General features: G+C 41.5%; 1 protein-coding gene across 2 annotated transcripts in view; it reads right to left on the bottom strand.

Annotated features, from left to right (window-relative positions):
- Positions 1-22,489, bottom strand: part of tspan9a (tetraspanin 9a) — a 212,769-nt gene that overhangs the window by 98,833 nt on the left and 91,447 nt on the right. Inside the window, exon 4 of one of the 2 annotated variants that reach the window (XM_028035394.1) lies at positions 3,068-3,147. In XM_028035394.1, the coding sequence (XP_027891195.1) occupies positions 3,068-3,130 (63 nt within the window). In that variant the 5' untranslated portion in view covers positions 3,131-3,147. Of the gene's footprint in view, positions 1-3,067; positions 4,080-22,489 lie in introns of those variants that run through there. The other variant, XM_028035387.1, reaches the window with a different exon arrangement.

The following is a 22,489-nucleotide window of genomic DNA, read 5'->3' as shown; positions in this document are numbered from 1 at the left end:
TGGTTAAAGACATCAGTGTAGCGACCAAACAATCAGAGTGGAAACTTCTGGAGTAAATGTAGGGCTGGTCAATAAATCAATAGCAATATATATCACGATAGACGTGATCAATATCAATAGATAATACGTTCAATAGAATATTCAATAATTTCACTGAACTCTGAATCAGAACTGCACAGCATTCTGGGGGATGTAGGCAGAAGAAATGCTTTAGTCGCTCAATCTCAGACATCAACTCACAGGTGGCATCAACTCGCTCACTCTTTGGTTACCTAGCAACAACTTGTTGAATAACTGGCGCAGCAGCAGTTTCATGTTTTGCCTCCGTGCCTCATAACTGCTTAAAAATAAAAAATGACACGGAGAGAACGGAGAAAATGAGTAAAAGAGCTCATGAGGAAACTGCAGTTAAAACAGGAAAGGTGATGTCACCAATTTGGCAGTTTTTCAGATATTTACAACAAAAAACTAATCAATAATTATCGATATTGACTCATATGAAATGCTTGTATTGTGATACATTTTTCAGCCATGTCACCCAGATCAAAGTAAACAAACGTTCTTTAAGAATCTTTCTGAAGACCAACAAGCTAAATGAAAATTGGAGACCACCCGCCATGACGTCTAATGTCTGTTCTGCCTGTTAGTAGCGTTGAGGCTTCACCGCTAAAAATCATTAAGCACAAACTGAGTCTGGAAAGAGTTTAAGTAAAAGTCTCCCCACAGATTTCAAGAGACCGGCTCTTAAGGAAAAGTGCATCTCAATGTTAGTTTAATGGTTGGAAAAAGATAAAGTTGTCTTTGCTAATCCACATCGAGCCGTGCCTGCAGGTATGTTGCTACCGACACAGGGCGTCTTTACGTTCCCTTTTAGTCCTGATGCCAGTGTACACTAATGTTGTTCCTAACTTGGTCTTTCTTCTTTGTCCTGGCAGGTTTTCAGTGCCAACACCATCTGTGTTTGTCTGTGTCTCTTTCCTGTCCTCTTAACCTCCAGACGGCTGAGACAGATGGCTGCTGCTGAGCCGGGCTCTACTGTTAAAAGGTAGTTTTCCTCTCTGCTGTCCCCCTGCACCAAACATCTGAATGTTAGTTATGTTGTCAGCATGACATACTTGACTATAAATAACTTACACATTTATAAGTTTAAATAAGATATTTGCCAAAGTTAAGAGGATTTTGATTTAATTTTCAGTAAATAATAATAAAAAACACCTAATAAATCTTAATTGATCATCTAACAGTCTAAAAATCTCATCTCTAAAGCAAACAGTGGCCGTCTTGAGACCAAAGCACTCAATTGGAACCTATTGAGATGAGAAAGATGGTAGATCAATATCTGCAATAAAGAATCTATCATAAGCTGGGTTTTTATGACCTTCTCATTCATTTAAACAAACACTGACGTCGTTTCAAACATTGAAGAGCCTCTGGGTCATTTTTACATCTTTGCCAATCACTCTTGATTCTTCCCCTGTGGACAGGATCACGATATGAAAGGAAGACATCCTCCTTATGAGCCCAATATGATAATATTTATTGGCATTTTTATTGTACAAAAAGAGCTCTTACAGAACACAATTTGATCTGAAATATTTCAGATTAAGTGGTTTCTTCTTAACAACACAGAAAGAGGATATATTGTGCACTTGTGTCTCAAAGATCACTTTAGTGAGGAATGTGGGTGAGCTCTGGAGGGAAATCTGATTTTTCACTATAAACATCCAGGATTATAAAACAACAGGAATCTTTGACTGAAGGAAAAGGAGACAGAACTGTGAGGGAGATCAAATCGTTTGAGTTAGTAATTTTGTTAGCAACTGTCAACTCCTCCAGCAAGCAATCATTTATCAATACATGAGAGTCCAGATCCTCCTTACAAAGCAAAGAGTAGAACAAGAGGACAATGTTTAACAAGTCTAACAATGTTTTAAAGTGCAATTTATCTCCCAAAGAATTAATAACCCCTACACTTTTAAATCCCTCCATAGGGTGCTGGTTCATTCGGTCTCCCAGTCACTGATCTCAGGCAACATTTTTTTCCTACTCATATTAAAAAACATCTTCAAATTCTCACATTGAAGCTGAATACTTTGATTCTATTGTGTTATGAGTTCAAACTTTTAAACTTTTGATTTTGCATATTTCTAAATTTCATTAATGGTAATGGACATAACTTTCATGAGCTACGAGCTAAAGACAGATGAAAAGGAAAGATCTATACTGACAGAGTCATTTTGTGTGTGTTTGTGTGTTTGTGTGTGTGTCAGACTGGGCAGTCCACAGGCTCATGCCACCCTGCGCCCCAGTTACCAGAACTCCCAGCTCAGCGATACAGCCGCCTGGCTTGATTGACTCCTTCATGTTGGGATGTTTTTTAATGCTTCATGCTTCACTGCATCCACACAAAAGACTTACCCTCATAACCTATAAGCCTTATAATCCATCCTGTAATCGCCCATTTTCATGATAAATGCCCATGCATGGCTACCCACGGCTCAGCCTGCCGCATCCTGAGTGGAATGTATGGGTGAGTAAACCAGCTACGCTCAGATTTATTATCGTCATTACTGTAAACGCAACAGTCAGAAGGACAATCAGATACTGCGTTGTAATCATTACACTTTCAGGGTTTTATTACAATTCTCAGTTTCATCTGAGTGTACTTACAGCTGACAATAAAAAAAGAAACAGATTCAATAACATGAAACTACTACCTATATGTTATCTCTGAATCCCATCCAAAGTAGTGACCCAGATCACCCCCCATCAGCACCACAGAATACAAAAGAAGACCTGGTGTGTTGCCACTGACTCTGTCATTGCGTCCAGGAATAGCAGCTTGCACAGAATGGAACAAGCATAAACACCCTGATGTAATTAGAAACGTGTGATTTCCCAGACAGCCAGCGTTTTGTCATACAGTAATGTTTCCCCAGATTCATATTTCATTCACACATTGAGTTTTCAGGTTTCTCCCCTGATCCAGATCCTCCACCCCCCATGAAGTGGTTCGATACGAGCCAGCATGCCAAGACAAACCTTAGGAAAATGATGAGCCACTTACCCAGAAGATGAGGTTGAAGATGAACATCAGATACTTCAAGCAGCACAAGCAGCCTCTCGCCATGTTGCACTTCTTGAACTCTAGAAGGAACACAAAGGATAGGTCCAGGTAAAAGACTACGTATTTGCTGCCTTTGGGTGAGCTGTACTTGTTGGTCTTGTCCGCGGCCCCGGTGTCGGCTGCCGCTCCGGCCGGCCCCTGCTGTGTGTTTTTGCGTGGCCCCGTGGAGCCGTAGAAAGCGCCGGCAGTGAAGCCGCGGCCACCGAACGGCCGACCAGACGTGGAGGCTTGAGGAAAATCAGAATCCCGGCTATCTACTGATGGACTACGGTGAATGGCTGACTCCTCACTGCTGGACTTCTCCATGCTCTAGAGCGCCTGCTGCTGCTGCTGATGCACAGTCTAACATAGTCCCAGAGATAAGACAGAACTACTTGTCCTTCAAATCTCCACTGCTTCACAGTTTAGAAGAAAAAAAAAAGACAAAGGCACCCAACTACATCCACCTTCCTATGGTCTCCTGCAGAAGTGAGTTGGATGGAGCAGCAGAGGCACTTTTTTGGGGGCAGGTTCACAGTAAGAGTCCTCTGCCTTCCTGTGATAATCCTGGAGTAAGCAGTGCAGCGGCTCCTGTTTGCCCTATGACAGGACTGGATTCTGAGAAGTTGCAGCTCTCCCTGCTGTAATATCACTCTCCTCCTGCTCTGCTCATTGATGTGCTTGGCTCCTCCACTGGGACTGAGACCCAAGTGAGTCTCAGCTGCTGACCGGGTAACTTTTCTTCTCCTCGTGCTCCTGCTCCTCTCCCTGCTGCCCTGCTCCTGCTCAGTCCTCCTCTCCTGTACATGTGCGGATGCGCTCTCCCTTCACGCTCCCTGTCTGGTGAACCATTGTGCGCTCAGCGGCTCAGTCCTCTGCGCTGCCTGTGCTCTGCTCACCCAGTAGCAGCGCTCTGGCTGATGTGCTATTATCGGCAGACGCAACTAACGGGCATTCCCTATCATCCACCAAGAGCTCTGCCCTCCTCCCCCAGGAGTCTCTCTCTCTCTCCCTCTCTCGCTCGGCCCCTCCCCACTGCAGAGCGGAGAACCAATGCAGCGGCGGCAGGAAGACCGAAGCTCCTCCTCTCCACTCCCAGTGTCTTTATTAAGCACATCTCTGTTCCTTTGACTATACATGTTCAACTATTTTTCTTCTATCAGGGGATTCAGGGGTCAGAGATGAGATCAGCAAAATGAAACAAACACTTGGCTGAAAAAGCTAAAGTATTTGTCCTGGAGATGAGCAGAGTTTAGTCTGAGGGACGGCGGGTTAGGGGGCATTGGGTCATTTCATTCCAGAAGAAGATTCTGCTGATGCGACTTTGGTGTCTCACTTAACACTAAAATTCTTTAAATTGTTTTTTCAGAAGTTTAAATGCCTCAACAATTTATAGGGATGAACTGATCCACTGTTTTCACCACCAATACAGATTCAAATATCTCAGGTTTAGTACTGGTCAATACCACTGACCCAGTACAGCTCATTTAAATACATCAACAACTTCACAGGCCTGGTCAAACATAAAACAACACAAGTTTAATTTGTTCAAGCACAAAAACACTGGCTGGTTTATTTATCACTGCCTTGTCTAAGAAAACAAAGACTATTTTTTAGTATGAATATTCTTTGTCTGATCTGTCAAAATAATAAAAAAGGCTGACTTTCTTTAACCTGATTGAAAAAGCCCTTTCTCCTCGTTTTACCTTTAAACACCTCAGAACCTCTCTGGTTCTGCTGTGGATTTTGCATTTCAGGCATCATGTTTGCTCCTAAGTTCTGAAATTTCATAAAATCGATCCCGTTTTGTGAGTTTCTGTTTCATCATGGCTTCGTTGGGAAACCTTTTGAGTTGCTGTCAAAAACAACATTTCTGCCAAAGCTTTAATTTAATTCTGTTTTTTATTAAATTCTCCTGTCATTCTGAGGACAGAGGTATTCCTCATGGTCATATGTTTGCCTTCGTGGTCTGATGTCGTGGTATTCACAGGTCAACTGAAGAGGGAGTAACAAATTACATTTACTCATTTGAGTATCTTATGAAAAAAAAAACTTACTTTTAGGAGTAAAATTACAACCAGCTCCTTCAGGAATGTTCTGGCGGTCCAAACACCAGCCTTCTACACTATTATACTATTATTTATAATATTCTGGTTGTCTAATGATCATTATCTGTAACGTGCAATAATTATTCATCGATCCACTATTATTATCTGTATCGATTCTGGGTCAGGTATTGGTGATAATGTGTCCGATTTATGAGAGCAGATCTATTCCGTCTATTTCTACCCTTTTCTGAGCGACGTCATGCTTTATTATTTATTTTACATTATTTGTAGAATTCCTAATAATTACGCTTTCTATGTCATTTAAAAAAAGGTTAGTTGTAGCTTATTTTTACATGTTAAAAAAGTGAATAAAGAAGTTAATCTTTTGTTTTTGTCACTTTGACTTTCTTTATCATATATTTTACATCAGCTGTTAGCTATTGGTGTATTTAAATGAACTTATGGATGATATACCTGCACCTATATAACGACCTACTGCACCACAGAGAATCCTTTGCACTAAATAAACTTTCACAAAAGCTACTTTTTCTGAATTGTGGACACAGAAAGCTGCATCTGCACTGATGAGCTGAATGCACTAAAAATCCCAGCAACATGCTGAGATGAAGTCCAGACATGGAAGAAAGCTAAAAACTGACAGCAACCTGGATTAGGAATAAACTGTTAAACTAGATTTAAATCTGGTCAAAATGCAACATTCCTGCTGACCTACAGGCCATCATTTCCTCCCTCCAGTAATCAGTTAACACATATTAACTCTCACTGACTTTCATTGCAGGATGTTGCACAGAATCAGAACCTGGTGAAGCAGCAGCCATTGTTGGTGTTCAGTATCGCCTCCTTTCAGCTGAGTGGTGCCGGCCTCTCTGAAGGCAGAGAGGAAAAGCTTTAACCCAGCCGTCCGAAAAGTAAATCCAGGAATATCCTGCTGACAGAGAGGAGCTCAGCAGGCCTACTTGTGTTTTACCATTAGAGAGAGAAAAACTCCCTTCAGGACGCATGAATTATGGTTGATGACGCAACATCTGCTCTTCACCACGTCCTATTTAACCACCAATGCTGAGATTTAAAAGGAATGTCCTAAATACCCACTGAATATTATCTCTAATAGGCTGAACTCACTCACACATCAGGTCTTGATGACCTTTTGCTGTGACCACAATTAGACTTCTGTGTGAATGGGACTTCTGTGCCCCATAATGCACAGAAGAAAAACGTAAACATTACTCAGCAACAATCTGCTAACAGAAGTAATAACAGACACCGCCACCATCACAAGATCATAACAATACGCAGGAAGTCAATAAAAAATAAAGTACATCTAAACGGAACATTGATTACGACTTCCATAGAAAAGTCTGTTTTATTTGTAGTTGGATGAAGTAAAAGTCGGATAAAATGCAACATGACCACTCAGACTGCAGACGCTCTGAAAACTATCGGCTGCGTATCAGATGTTGTTCCACTAATGGAAGCACACAAATTGGATTTTTTAGAGGTGTAAAGATTGGAATTGGGCCGTTCAGACTGAAGTGAAAAAGTGTGAATATTATAGCCTTATTTACAGAGCAGCAGTTCATTGGAAGATAAAGATTCTACTTTAATCTGTTATACATTAAAAACTCATTACCTTCAGAACAGTAATAAACATTTCTCCTTTAGTTTCCACCTCACCGACAAACAAACAACTTTCTATCAAATAAATAAGAGAAATAGGAATAACTGTGATGAGGAGAAATAGGTAAAGATCTCTCCATTATTAAAGAGACTTTTTACCTGTAAGAAAAATAAAATAGTGCTGGTTTTTAAACTGTTATGTTTTAAAAACTATTGTATAACTTAAAACTATTAACCAGCTAATGACTGTGTGTAACTATCAGTCACCAACTTAACTAGTTTTAGTCAACATTTAACCAAATGTCGACTACATTTAAATTTCATAATTAAAAACAATTAAAGACAAGTTTAAAAAATAACAGTATTTATTTGTGCTGCACATGTAACAGCAGTTGATTGAAGAAATGGATGGTTTGGTTATTCTTGTGCTTTTACGTCACTCTGGGATAATCTGGGGTATTTGGTTGAGTTTGGTGGAGAATGCTAAAAGATTCACATTTAATTGATTTGGTTCACCCTCACACACAATGCATGGTTACAGCAACTGACTGATTGGGATGCTATCAGCATGAGCTGAACCAGTGCTGGAGACGGATGCACTGACCCTGGCTGAGGTATGGAAAGGATTTTTATTTTCATTCGTTGTGTCCTTTCTTCGGTTTCCTCTCGGTTTATGTTTCGTCTTGAGTTCTTTCAAACCCGCCCAAGCAAAGCGGACAATCCAAGGAAACAAACTCTGGTCCATTTAAAGCAAACCAAACAGGATTAAGGTGACCTTCTTCTGCTCTCATCTCTTTTCCCATTTCCACCTCCATGCACAGTGCAGCATGTCAAATTACAATAACCCTGTCATACCCTATTGAAATTCAGACTGAAGTGACAAGATTTTCATTATTGTACCTGCTGATCACCAATCAGAGCAGCTCAAAGAAAACTCGGGTCTCTGGACGTCTGATTGGCGCATCGTTAGTTCTGGGATTTCATAGAACTGTCTGTGTATCAGAACGTTTGAACACATTAAAAATATGTAAGATTACAAAAAGTGGAATGATTGAAAGAAAATAAAATACAGAAAATACCCTGAGATGACAAAGCCATGAAAACAACATGAATCTGTTATCTGTCAGGTAAACAAGAAGTCAGTTTAGCTTGTTTATCTGTCCAACACTACAGGAAGTCTTCCAATTAATCTGAGTAATGAACTCACCTTGTTAGCAGCTAATAGATCATTGAGCCAATTCAATGAGAGTCGGCTTCAAAGTGCTTTACCATGAATAACCAACAGAGTATTCAGAAATGATACAGATCAGACAGCAGCTTGTTGTTGCTCTATACACCACCATACTATCATTTAAAGAAAACTGGTTCTAGTTTTTTTCTTTCTATTTTTGGGAAGAAAAAAGGATCTGATACATTCAGATCTTCTGAATTTGCTGGAAACCTCAGTAAAGATTATGTTATTTTTCTCTAAATCATCTCATGCACCATTTTCTTCTTCTCACTGCAGAACTTTTCTGATGGGTTCAGGCATGGAAACAGATTTCTACCAGAGTTCATGATGACTGATAATATCTAAGATGGTTTCCAGGATCTTTAGAGGAGAAACAGGCCCACAACCTGACAGCTTCACCGCCTTGCTTCATGCTTTTCCACATATTCTACATAATGTCACCTTCCTAAAACAATGGTCTGTCATTTGTTGCCAAAAGATGAATTAAGCAATTAAGAACGGGAAGTTTCAGGTTGTTTAAAATGTGAGAATATGCTATGGAGATGTTTTATTAAATGAGAAGAAGTTGAGACTTCGATGTTGTCAACCTCTGAGCAAACTGGTCAAAACCCAGTCACTGAGTTGTCTGTCTCTGAACATAGAACTGGATTTTATCAGGAAGTCTGAAGAGCAGATCCACATGGACACGTCTGTCCCGTCAGAGTGACAGGACTTTACACTGCTGCAGACGGCTGAGAGGAGAAAAATACAGAAAGAGACAAAGTAGATGTTACTAGAACAGAAACAGTGGACAGACAGAAGAGTTCAGAAAAACATGGAAAATATGTGCAAAAGCAGCAGAACAGTCCACAAAGCCAGGGCTTACAGGATTGGGAGTCGACTGGGATGAGATTGCACAGAAATATTCTACCTGGAGCTGAGTAATTCTAGCAGCTTTTTAACCAAATGCATGGGAATCTAAAGAGATTAGAACCTAAAGGGAACTGGGACTCATGTGAAGCAATTTCAACAATGCTTGATGGAAGGTAGGGGGATGAAAACACTTAACCCTGAAGACTGCGACCAAATAAAAGAGCACTACAGAGATGTGAGTGTTCAGTGTGAAGCGCTTGTGAACTTCACTGCTATTAAATCATGGTTGGTCTGAGTGCATGTTTCTAGATAATAAAGAGGTTCCAGTCTGAGCAGACAGGTGGATTTATTTTACTAAAATATTGCTATCTGCTTGGAGTTTACATTCACTTCAGGTGATTTTAGGTTTTTCCAAAACAGAGTTAACCATGTTTGCTAAATAACTTTTGACAGTGAAACTGAAACATTTCACAGTAAAAACCTGCAGCATGGAGGGAAGGACTGTCTCCATTCATCTCAGATATGTAGTTCATGCTACTTTGCAACCTCGACTTTTTGTTTATTACAGCCATGTAATATCAACATCTGATAAAATCACACTTTCCTTAGCCTCTTATTCACTCCAAACAAGTTCTTTTTTTGCAACATTTTAAAAGTTTGATCAAAATTTGAATGATAATTGGAAGGAAATGAGGGAAGTTTGGGTCTCTGCTGCGGCTGCTGCCTCTGCAACCAGAGATGATGGATGGGTTACTGTTCCACTGTCCTGTAACTTCTGGATGAAATTTTGCTCCGACACTCCTGGATCAGATAAACGGTCAATGACTTTACAAAATTTATACTTCAGCCGTTTGATTCAGGTGTGTTGCATCCTGAAGATGCATGACTGTAGCGCTGGAGGACTGGAGTTTCAGATCCAGCCCCAGGGCATGAGTGTCTGCAGAGATCTGCACATGACCCTTCGTTTGATTCAGGCCTGTTCAGTAAAGCATGTGGGATAGCGGCCCCTGGACACCGGGCCCCTGGGGGCTCTGGAGGTAGAGGTGCTTTTACAATTCCAGTCACATTCCCCCGTTCACACACTGATTTATAGATCAGTGAGTCCGGTTGCTTGCCTCTGCATACGGCTACAGGAAGCTAAGCCGCCACCTCCAAGATGCAGGAGAACCGCTCTTCCCTTCTGAGCTTCAGACCCTAACTATGACTGAAACATGCATAATTTGGCATAAAGTTTTTATAAGGTCAAGGCAAAATGAGTTGTGATGCCTCAGAGTGACAAAAAGACAATCTGTTCAGGATTTAATGGGGTGACTGAACGCTTTGTTCTAGTCAGACTCAAACTACAGCACATCTAGGTTTTATTAAAGGTTATTGCGGAGGATTCAGAGCAACTCTTCTTCTTATTTTCTGGGAACAGTTCACATCAGGTAATGAGAGCATAAACAAGGTTTACTAGCAACAACAACCTCAATGCAGTGGGGAATATGACTGAAGTCGTGTCTCTGTTTGAGCTGCAGAGATGACAGCTTTTTCTTAAGCGTTGCCCCCTGACTTGTTTCCCAGAGTTTAGGTGTTTGTTTGGATGTTTTCCTTCTTTAAGACGCAGCAGTGATTGACAACACTAAAAAATACATAATGTTTTTTTATGTCAGAACTATATCTAGTTGAAAAGGCTACTGTATTTTTTATGTCAGTCATATTAAAGGTGCTGGAGTTGTTTTTTCTGAGGTGGTTCTGCTGCAGGAGAAACTAAACAGAGATGTGTTATCGACTGGCCAAGCAGGAGAGAGAAATGAACACATTATGCTTTTCATTACTTTATTTTGTCAGTTATGACCACAGATTGCCCCGAACTTATCAGTTGGAAGTGAATTACACAAAAACTGAAGTCACAATAATAACAATATTTGTGACCTTGTTTAAAAAAAACCAATAGACTCCATTAATCTACAAAAAATCTATGGGTATAAAAATTAGATTATTAGACACAAATTCACACTTTAGGGTGTAGTACCTTAAAAATGTTAAAATTCTTAAACTTTTCCACATCCATAATGTTGAAGTAAGTACGATGGTTTTTAAAAGGACTTTACGAGTTGGATAGAAGGTTATTCAAGCTTCTACTTTAACATTTTAAAGTAGGAGGAAAATAATGCACTGCTGTCAAAATCTTCTTGAAAAAAAGAATCTGGAAGGTGTGGCATACATTTATGTTCGCCTCCTTTACCTGGGTAATTTTCAGAAGATGTGAGCCTGGAGTGGAGATTCACCCTCACAGAATGGCCTAGTCAAAGTCGCTCTTCATTATAGATAAAGCTAAGCTGTCTTGAAAAGAAAGAGGAAGTATGACTGACTCCAGGGTCTATCAGGCAGAGATTTAAAGAGGAGCAGCAAAAACAAATGAGATGTATTAGTGGAGCTAGCCAACAACTGACGGTGCCGTTTAAGAAATGCTAATGCTAATGATACTGAGCTGTAAGAATGCCTGTCTGTCATACAGCAACAATCCTCAGTCAGAGGATTTTTGTTAGATTTATGGTGAGATTGACTGCTACAGGAGATCCTTCCTGCCCACAGCATCACCACTGAAGGTCCTTATAAGTTACAACAATATTTGATTTCCTTTTGGGAGGAACAAAGTACTTTAAAATGAGATGGACAGGGTGACAGTGGACACACCAGACTTGCAGCTGTAGCTGCAGAAAAATAATCAGTCAGTAATAATCCAGTGAGACTGGAGTCATATGTCCCTTATATGTCAGAAATCTTTCAAACTGTGTAGCATTTTCCTTCCTCCTCAGTGCTATCACATAAAATAAACATCACAATGTATGTAAGTGAGTAGTTTCAGTGTGACTAATGGAGAAAAAGATCAAGGGAAGTGAAAACTTTTGTAAGACTTGGATATTCTGCAGCTGTGATCCATATGAAAGCAATTCTGTGAAAAAAGTGAAGTGTGCTTCCTTTTAGAAGAATTAAGAGCAATTTCCAACAAGGCAATCATTTCATCTTTACTCCTTCTATACAAGGGATCACAGCTTTGATCAGCTGATGTAAAACACTATCAGCCTGGCAGTAAAAGCATACGATCAAGGCAGCAGGCGAAGCAGAAGAAACTACAAAGGGTTTCCTCTCAGAAATGTGTCACTGCCAATGGCCCTCTGCAGTTCCTGTGGCTGCAGCAGATTCCTCAGACAGCATGACGCTCCGGGTCACTGTGTGGAACTGCAGCGGGATGAAGTAGGCATGTAACGACTGATCAAAGAATGCGGAGTGATGTGAAGATGACCTAAACAAGCTATTAAATCTGTCCATTTCATCCCTCATATCAAATTCAAATAAGATGTCCAGCTGCTTTGATATTTATAGTTCTCTTTTGCCCTTTTATTACGATATGAACATCACCCTCAGAGAAGAGGCTAGCCGGCTGCAGCGTCATTCTTCAGTCATTCCTGGGTGATTTGCAACCAAGAAGTCAATAAAGATGTCTGGAAATGGTGTTAATTAGGAATTTATGACATCAAACCTCCCTGAAGATCCGACCGTGGCAGAGCGCGAGCGTCTCTGATAATGGCATAAAAGCTGAGAGGATCAATCACTGCTTCTTAAGGTCAAACACTTTTAAACACTGACCGCATTTGGGAGTATCAAGTTGGTGTTGCTGACCATGCATACTGATGGACGCCTGCCTTGCCAGGAAGGATTTCATGCATCTGCTTTCGTGAAACTGACACTTTGTGCAAAACAGCAAAAAACCGGGTGAAGATTTGTTTCCCCATTAGAGTCTGCAGAGAAAGGAGCATTTAGGACATATTTATAGGATCGTATGCAGAAGGTTTTCACTTAAGTGTATCTATAAGAAATTAAATGCGCACAAAGCCAAAAAACCCAAAGTCAGCCGCACAGCCAAACCCCAATCTAACCCTAAGTCCTGCAAGCACATCTATCAGAGCAGAGGGATACAGGCCAGGACATGAGGGACAGGCAGAGTTTTACAAGTACCGAGAGCGTACCACTCTGGTTACAGGATACTACATTAGCATTTAGATCACAAAGTGTTTCTTGCCATTGAAATGCAACAAACTATCACAGTGCACTAAAGTCCAGTTCAATGAAGGCCATCACAGGGGGTGAGACGCCTGTCTGTGCTGCTACAACCTCCGAATCCCTGAAGAGGCGAAGACACGGCCAGAGCAGCACAGCGCTCCCATAACTTCGATCAAAGTGGCAACAAAAAAAGCTGCATCTACCGAAGTTCCGCAACGCTTCATACAATATTCATATGAGACTCATAACTGGGTGAAAAAAAAATCAGTCAATAGTTTTATTCTAGTTTGCTGGATGCGTGTTGAGCAACAGCGTCTGAATCCAGAGCCTGGATATTGATTAGTGGGTCAGACTTAATTAAAATTGAATGGAGTCTTTGAAACAAAAGCCTTTCTTTTCCTTTGTAAATATGAAATGACCACAACGCATCAAACCGTTTCCACAGCAGATTTGTTTTAATAACCTCAGGACGCATCAGAGCTGTATATTATATTTATCTTTTCTTTTCCCTTCATCATCATCATCATCATCATCATCATCACTGTATGCGAGCTTTAGGATCTTACTGACTAAATTCTCTATCAGCAGAGAGAATCAGTATCAGAGAAAGTCCATCCAGCTGGTCAGATACGTTACATCCAGGATCATAAGAGTCTGGCACAGAAGAGCTGGCCGACATTATTGCTATTATGTCTATACATGTTTTGCTGTTATTATTAGAGATTTTAATGCAAAAATTTCAATTAGTTAATTACATAGATTTTAAAGGAGTAAATAACATTATTTAACCATAATGAATTGCTTTTTTACATATAAAAAAAGCAGAACCTTTGAGCCAGAACCTTTGAATTGTGTTGTGTTTCTGGTACATTTGTAAATCTGACACACAGGTAACATCCGCAAACAGCGATGGATGACAAAGCCGCTTCACTGCGGTTCATTTCTGCTTCAAATCCATCTTATGGACGCTGGAAAATAATATTGTTGTGTTCAAGTTGTCCTGTAAGTGAATCTATTCAAGTCTAAAGTAGCATCTCAATGCTAAACGTGTAGCAGCTAAAGCTAATGTCAGGATCCACAGTTCACACATTTCTAAAGAAGCTCCATGAATGATCAGCAGTTATTGAAACTCTGGAAAGATGAATGAATACAAAAAACACTTTGCTCTAATCTGATGTTTGAAGAACCTAAATAATAGATTAAAAACTATAAATATCTTTTTTTGAGCTAATATGTTTTTTTATTCAATAATCTAGCAGTAAAATGGGTTTTAATTGAAATTAAAGCTGCAAGCAGCCTCGGGCGGCCCTCGCAGCAAGCGCCGCTCCGGCCTATTGGCCACCGCGGGGGTTCCGGCCACCGCAGAAGCTCTCGCTCGGTTTCCAGAGCCGCAGCCCGCTCCCCACCGCGGAAGCTCCGCCGCAGTTTCCAGCACCGCCGCCCGCCAGCCGCCGCAGAAGCTGTCGCGCGTTTTCCCCGCCCGTCCACCGGGCGATACGCTTGAATGCGTTCGGCGGCGCTGCCCGACGACTGTCGAAAAATCTGGCGCAGATCGGTCGATGCGTCGAGATACAACCCATGTATTAACTTAGGGGGCGCAGTGGAGCCAAATTACATTTCAAACCCGTTGGGCTCTTTAGAGGTGAACAAAGGTCATACATATCCAGTTTGGCGCCAATCGGATGATCTATGCCTGAATAAGAGCCAAACGTATGCATATGGCGAGGGACTGATATTCGCCATTTGGCCACACCCACACGGTTCAGCCAGCAGCGAGCATTGACAGAGTTTATCATCCGAATCATCTTGATTCGGTCAAGAGAGCCATAAACGGAGCTTTCCAAGTAAAAAAACGGCACTTCCTGTTCTGAGGGGGCGGGGCTTAGATGACGTCATAATATGATGACATAGGGTCGTCAAGGATCCCACCAGGGTCACTCGTGCAAAGTTTGGTGCAGAAGCTATCGACCGTTCACAGTAAAATACAAGACTTCCTGTTGTCAGAGGGCGTGGCCTACGTGATGTCATCATTTGACCATTGGATATTATTCTACACCCGAGGATGATCAATAACTCAAACTTTGGTGTCTCTGTGAGTTTTTGTGTTAGAATTACAAATTATTTAATTTTTTCCTCTTTAATTCAACATTGAACTGTCATTCCGTAGGGCAATGCTGCCCTCTGGTGTCGAATTACTGAAATAATGAAACTATTTCAGTGGGCAGCAGAGGGCAGCATTGCCCTACAAACAACGAACATGGACTGTTTATTATGTAATTACACAGAAGATCTCTCTAATTCATTCTGAGGGGGCGGGGCTTAGATGACGTCATAATATGATGACATAGCATTGTCAGGCATCACACCAGGATGAGTCAGGCCAAGTTTGGTGCAGCTCGGTCGAAACATGTGGAATCTAGAAGCAAACGTATGGCATCGGCGTTACAGGTCACTTCGCCACGCCGCCACAGCCAGCTGCTTCATCGCAGCCGGTCAGGGCTTGGATCCACAACACACCAACATGTCTTCTGTCTCTGGACACAGTTTCATGTTGATTAGGTCAAAGGGCTAAGATAGCGACCGTTCACAGTAAAACATGACACTTCCTGTTCTCAGGGGGCGTGGCCTAAGCGATGTCATAATTTCACCACAGGGTATTTTAGGACACCTATTGATGATCAATCACTGATCGTTTGGTGTCTCTGTGAGTTTCTGTGCAGGATATATAAGAGTTTCGTATTTCATGGCGAGTAGGTGAACTTTGACCCCTGGTAACCCCCTTCAGCAAGCTCATACAGTCACCAATTTGATAACTTTAAATCAAACATGCCTTATGATCAGACTGACCGAGTTTGAAGCCGATCAATCAAAATCCCTAGGAGGAGTTCGATCAAATGCAAAGGCTGTAAACGGCCACAATAGGGCCCAAAATGGACCTTCAATCCAAAATGGCCGACTTCCTGTTGGGTTTAGAGCATGGCTCCAAGAGACTTTTTTGTACGTCCTGACAAGATACACATGTGTACCAAGTTTCGTAATTCTAAGTTAAAGCATGGCTTGGGGCTGATTTTTTAAAATATTCTAGGGGGCGATGTAGAGAAATTAGGCCACGCCCCCCAAATTTCGCTATGGATTCCTGTTGGCGGGCGGATAAGGATCCATCCTAGTGAGTTTGGAGCAGCTCACCCCGAAACTGTGAAATTCAGAGCCAAACGAAATTCGACGGCGTTCGCAACGCCGCCACGCCCACCTGCTTCATCGCAGCCGGTCGGGGTTGGAATCCACAGCACACCAACATGTCTTCTGTCTCTGGACACAGTTTCATGTTGATTAGGTCAAAGGGCTAAGATAGCGACCGTTCACAGTAAAACATGACACTTCCTGCTCTCAGGGGGCGTGGCCTACGTAAAAAAAAAATTTCACTGCAGGGTATTATAGGACACCCGATGACGATCAATCACTGAACGTTTGGTCCCTCTATGTGTTTTTGTATAGGAAATATAAGAGGTTTTTGTTTCATGGCGTGTAGGTGAACTTTGACCCCTGGTAACCACCCTTCAACATGCTCCAAAACTCACCAATTTGATAACTTTAAATCAGACATGCCTTATGATCAGACTGACCGAGTTTGAAGCCGATCAATCGAAATCCCTAGGAGGAGTTCGATCAAATACGAAGGCTGTAAACGTCAAAATCGAGGTAAAAAATGGACCTTCAATCCAACATGGCCGACTTCCTGCGATACTTGCACTATGACATTACTTGTAAATTCTGAGCGTCTTAGTGAGCTCTACAACTGTACCGAATTTCAAGTCTCTACGATGAAGTAAGTGAATAGCAATGGGTCTGTTGAAAATTGCTAGTTGCCGGCGTTGAGCAATTTTTTTTGCGATTTTTGCGGCGACCTTAAAATTCAACATTTTTAAACCGCCTAGTCGCTTCCGCCAAGTTTGGTGAGTTTTTGAATATGATAAAGCCCCCAAAAAGGCACACGAAGAGGGGGGCAGAATAATAATAAAACAGTACAGATACAATAGGCCTTCGCAGCGCTTTGCTGCTCGGGCCTAATAATAAACAGTACAGATACAATAGGCCTTCGCAGCGCTTTGCTGCTCGGGCCTAAATATTGCTTATTTTGTTGATTAAAATACAATTAATAATTTACAAACCCTGCAATTAACTTGATTAAATTTTTAATTAAGTCCCACCACTAGAAAATATTAAAGTTCCCTTGTATGCATAAGTGAGTAATTCCTAAATTATTTTTCATAACTAGCTGTGCATAATGTAAATGTGCTCCAAGCAGGTGCCGGGTCATTTGGGTCCAGCAGGAGGTGTAACAATGGTGGCTTATATGGGATGCATTTATCACTGCAAGTCAGTGTTGCTCATGGAAAAAATGGCAACCGCAACGGAAGCGATGCCACACATAGCTCAAGTTTCCATAACCTGTGAATGCCAACATAAAAACTATTTAAGGTTTATGTGCTGGCCAGATCCTCCTCTGTGCTGCAGCCCAGGGCCTTGTCTCTCAGCCCTGTTCCTGCAGTGTGTTTCTAAGCAGGCCAGCTCACACTCAGATCCCCTCCTGCGCTTCGGGGGAAACATATATAGAGCACTACCGTGAGCTCACAGATAAAATATCCTCAGAATAACTAGAGGAAGACAGAGTACTGAACGGAAAACAGGAAGAGTAGCTGGAAGGCAAATAAATTGCACATTAGGAACTATCAGGCATGCAGCATATGGTGTTTACTCAACCTGTGAGGTCCCACGGCTACCTTTATGCAGCACTAACATATCCGTCCTCTCGGGGTCCCATCTGGCTTCCAGCAGCAGGGACGGCAAGAAGCGCCTTCCCTTTCTCAAACCGCTGTATAAAGGGTTAATTTGTCCGCTGAGGAAGGTCAGAAATAACAAGACTTGTTTCCATCAATGGCTTTTTTATGAGCGTTTGGAAGTTTCACATACCCCGCCTCTTGCCCGGAACGTTAGCTGGAGATAGGCACCAGCACCCCTCCATTAAGGGACAAGGGTGTACAGAAAATGGATGGATGGAAGTTTCACATTTCAAAAGGTTGATGGAAGTGGCAAAATTCAGAAGAACATCCTCAACTTTGCAAAAAAACGTTGTGCCTTACCAGAGGTACAAAACTCAAACATTTCAAAGTAAAGTCCTTCACAGGGGGGAGAACTGTCTCCATTTCTCTGAGATGTGTGGTTCAAGCTAGTTTGCAATTTCTACTTCCTGTTTATCATCATCTGATGAAAGTTAGCTTTGATTCGCTCTAAACCATTAGATGGAGTACATCTAATTCACATTTACTTATTTTTGTGACAAAAAAATGCTTGCTCCAAATTCACATGACAATTGGATGGAAACGTAGCTGCAGTTTCATCTTATTCTGAACAACAAGCACACGCCTGCATCATGTGAACGTGTCCAACATGAAATTCCACAAGCTGACAAGCCCAAAGCGTTTCTGAAGGAATTTTAAAGAAGCTGCTGACACAGCAATGAAGGTCAGATAGGGTCCATCAATATTTGATTTGGTGAGATGCAAAGGCAGAGCGGCTGCAGGGCAGCGCTGTGCTCCGAGGAACGAGCAGAGAGGAGGATTCTGGACAAACGGAAGCACGGACGCTGCAATGAACAATGAGAATGAGAGTGGAAAGATGGAGCGTGGAGCAGAATAAGAAGCATCGCTCCCTGCTCTTCATCTTACTCAGCATAACAGCTCCTGAGTGTGGACTCAAAGAATGGAGGGATTAAAGGAATAACAGAATGCCTGCAGAGATTCATCGATGTCTTCCGCTGGAATCTCATCTCGTTCCTCCAGACTTCCAGCTTCTTGTTTGTACCTCAGGGACTTTAATCACTGCATCAGGTTGAGCTGCTTATAACATATACAGGCCTACCATAAACATAATGTAATCATAAAATTATATATACACTCCCTGGAGTGACAAAGACAGAGGTGAAAGAGACCTGAGTTTGAGGGAAACAACCTTGGAAATAAAGCAAGAAATCTCAAACCCGAATTGGTGGAAGCGTCGGTTCAGCTCCAACCTGCCCACCTGGGGGGCAACTATAGTAAACCCAAAAATATGTGTGTGTACTCTGTGTGTTTGAGCTAGGAACATGGGCCCTGTCCCCTGGCACAGACACGGTCAATATGGCTGCGTCCGTTCAGGAGCATCCGCATTGTCATCGGCACCCAGAGGGAACGGAGGTTTCAGAGACGCAGAGAGGTGAAGGCGGCAGCGGACTGAGGCAGGATGCCACTTCCACAGGAAGCCCCCTGCGGCGGATTAATGCTCTGCTCCAAACAAGCAGCTGCCATGTTACTGTGCATCGAGCAACGCTCATTTATGATAACAACTTCTGAGTTTGTTGTTTGTTTTTTTGCTTCAGGCTCTCAGTGTGCTACAACAACACTGTCACAAAATCAAACCAACAGGGATTAATTTTCATTTTCTAAGTGGAGCTATTAGTGATGGCCAGGTTTCAGACTGAGTCATTTCTCTTTGGCTGTTTTTACCCAGAATGCACTGTGCTACAGTCCACTTCCTGCTTTTGGAGCGGTGTCTGGTGTGCTTGTCATTCACATATAAATTCAAACCTATTCAGAGTCCAGAGCACCAGACTGAGAGTCTATGGCAGCACCTGAACACTGAAGATGAAACAGCAAAAGTCGGTTTTCAAAGCATTGATGGAAAATAAAAAGCATTCATGCCACACTTTTAAAATTTTTGTTTGCAAAACTAAGTTGAAAACAATACTTCATTCTCCTTCCATTTCAATTTCTTTGGATCTATCACATAAGATTTCAATAAAATACGCAGAACTACTGTATGTGGATGAATTAAGTCAAAATAATATAAAAAGTTCAAGAAGTATAAAGATTTTTTTTCATTTTAACGCTGTTATTATCAAGACAAAGGACTAAAGTAATCAAAGTTTAAATTAAAAAAAAAAACTAAAAGCAAAGACTATCTTAAAAAAACAAAGTTTTATTGTGTGTATTTGCTTTTTTTTTTTTTAGTTTTCAGTCTTTCTGCCATCCAGACCCAATGCTCTGTGGTTTCACTCTGAAATAACAGAGATTAGAAAACAATGGGCCTCTTCTGAATGCAGGTAACAGACCCAACCCTCCATTTGTCCTAGGAATCCTGCTGTTCTGAACAGGATTACTGGGGATACAGCGTCTCATTTATCCATTTGGGAAAAGCCTTCTTTGTGGATCTCTGGTAAGAAGTTTGATATGTTTTAACAAAGCTCTCCAACTCATAAAAAGGAGACAGAGTCAAGTCTACTTTAGGGACATTTGGTAATAATTCCAATAAAAGTGCAGCAGGATCATCTTCATTCTCTGAATCCTGCTGTAAATTTGCAGGGATGCAACATAAAAACAGAGCAGGTCAGAGGAAGATGAGATAAAGACACACAGCAAAGCCTTTCCTGACGTTTTTATCATCTTCTCTTGTTCTTTACTTATGACTTCCACAATTTACTCCCCTGAGCTCCCATAGATCCAAGCACAATAAAAGGATGACGTTAAAACTGGAGCCACATGGCACATAAAAGTCCCAACGATTGTGAGACATTTAATATCGTCGCATCTTTTTCACCCAAAATAAATCCCTGTGGCGATCAAACCTTCATCTTGGGCCACAGCAGACATCTGATCCACGACTGGAGGGATCCGTCATGTAAACAACGCAAAGCAACCAACATCGCCTGCAAACCTCCGCAGAGAGGCGGACGAAGCACACGATGACACCAGAGCGGCAGAAATGATGTGGAACGAGGCACACACACACAATGCTGTTGTCTTATGAACATAATGTTACTTCTCAAATCAATATGCTGTTATGGGAACGTGCTGTACTACTGGATACTGCAGCAGCCGAATAATTCAGAATACAGAGAGGGAAAACAGTAAATAACACACATTAGTGAGTTCTCTATATTAATATCATAAAATCCCAAAGCCTGTGTGATTCCATGTGGAGTTGTGGAATCCTCAGGCAGAAAATAGAATTTGCAGCAATTCAGCAGCATTATGTACACGGCAATAAACAAAACCAATCCAGTTTTATCACTGACTAATAAAGAAAGTCTTACTTTAAGAATCAGTAGCAAGTAAAACATCTGTTACACACATAGAAACCTTTGCTTCGCTGCCAAATCTTAATTAAAGTCTGCAGACAAGAAGTCTCTGCAGAGTCCAGCCTGACTTTGGCAGCAGCTCCTTCTCTCGTTTCACCTACATACAAGCTTCATGCTGAGGCCTCGTAATTTACTATTCACTTTAAGAGCCTATCATTAGAGATTAACTCAGCATTCTGGCGCTCTACGCAGCGCTGCTGCGGATCAGGCCTGGAGAAAAATGGAGACAATAAAATTCATACATTTTGTGTCTCAACATATATCGCAGAACATAATGGGGTCAAAAGCAATTTATGCAGACTATTAATAAGGCCGACATTATTCATTGTGTCTCATGCATATACAAACAGACACAACAGACACAAACAGCATAAAGGAGAGTATTTTCTCTAAGGAAATAATCGAGTGTGAACTCTAACTAGATCAGCTGATAAAACAGAGGCTGCTGGGAGGGAAACGTGAAACTCTGCCCCTTTGTCATCAGTTTTTAAAAAATCTCACTCAAATGAGCAGAGACTCCCAGAGAACGTGGAGCCAGAAGACAGGCTTTGCTCTGGCGTGTCACTTTATTATGATTTCAGTAGATTATAACACACAGCTCTCCTCCAGAGTGTACCAATCAGAACCTGCTTCCATCTAACAGTGACACACAGCGAGGCTTCTGCTGGAGAGCAGCTGGTCACGGCGTTATGTGAGGGAACGCTTAGTCCCTTTGTTTACTCAAGCAAATCAAAAGTAGGAACATCGCAGTGACAGTTTTACACCTGGACAAACAGCAGGAATGAATCAGGAAACATTTTTACACCTCAGAAGGATCCATGAGAAACAAGATAATCTGGTCAGATGAGACAGAGATGAAACTCTGGGTGAAAGCCAGTGAAGCATGGTGGTGGTAGTATCATGCCATGGAGATGATCTTCAGCAGCAGGAGCTGGTAGACTAATCAGAACAAAAACATTTTTCCACATTGTCATAATAAAATATTTGTGTCTAGAATTCTGAGGAAATATATGAATATTTAATACAATCTGGAAAAAGGCTGGAACATTAACAAAAGTTTAAACTAGTGAAGAGCTGTGAATACTTTCTGGATGCTGTACATCATCATCATGGAGTCTTCTCCATCAGCACTTTTATCTTGGGCTTATTGTGGTGTTATGCACTGATGTCCAGTTACGTGTTGGAAAATTAGCGCCATCACTCAGCAACTTTGAACATGAATGGAAGGAACTGCTGCAAGTTTGAAGCTTCAACACAAATGAAAAAGAAAAGTTGTAAAGATTAGGATACACCCTCCTTATATTCTCATCCTGAGCAGTAATTGGTTGTTTGCCAGGTAAAAATCAATATTTTGCAGCTGTTCCACACTGGGTGGGAGTGGACCTCATATAAAG

The sequence above is a fragment of the Xiphophorus couchianus genome, chromosome 2 (assembly GCF_001444195.1).
Source record: "Xiphophorus couchianus chromosome 2, X_couchianus-1.0, whole genome shotgun sequence".
NCBI classification, from domain to species: Eukaryota; Metazoa; Chordata; class Actinopteri; order Cyprinodontiformes; family Poeciliidae; genus Xiphophorus; species Xiphophorus couchianus.
This window is presented reverse-complemented; position numbering and strand designations above follow the sequence as displayed.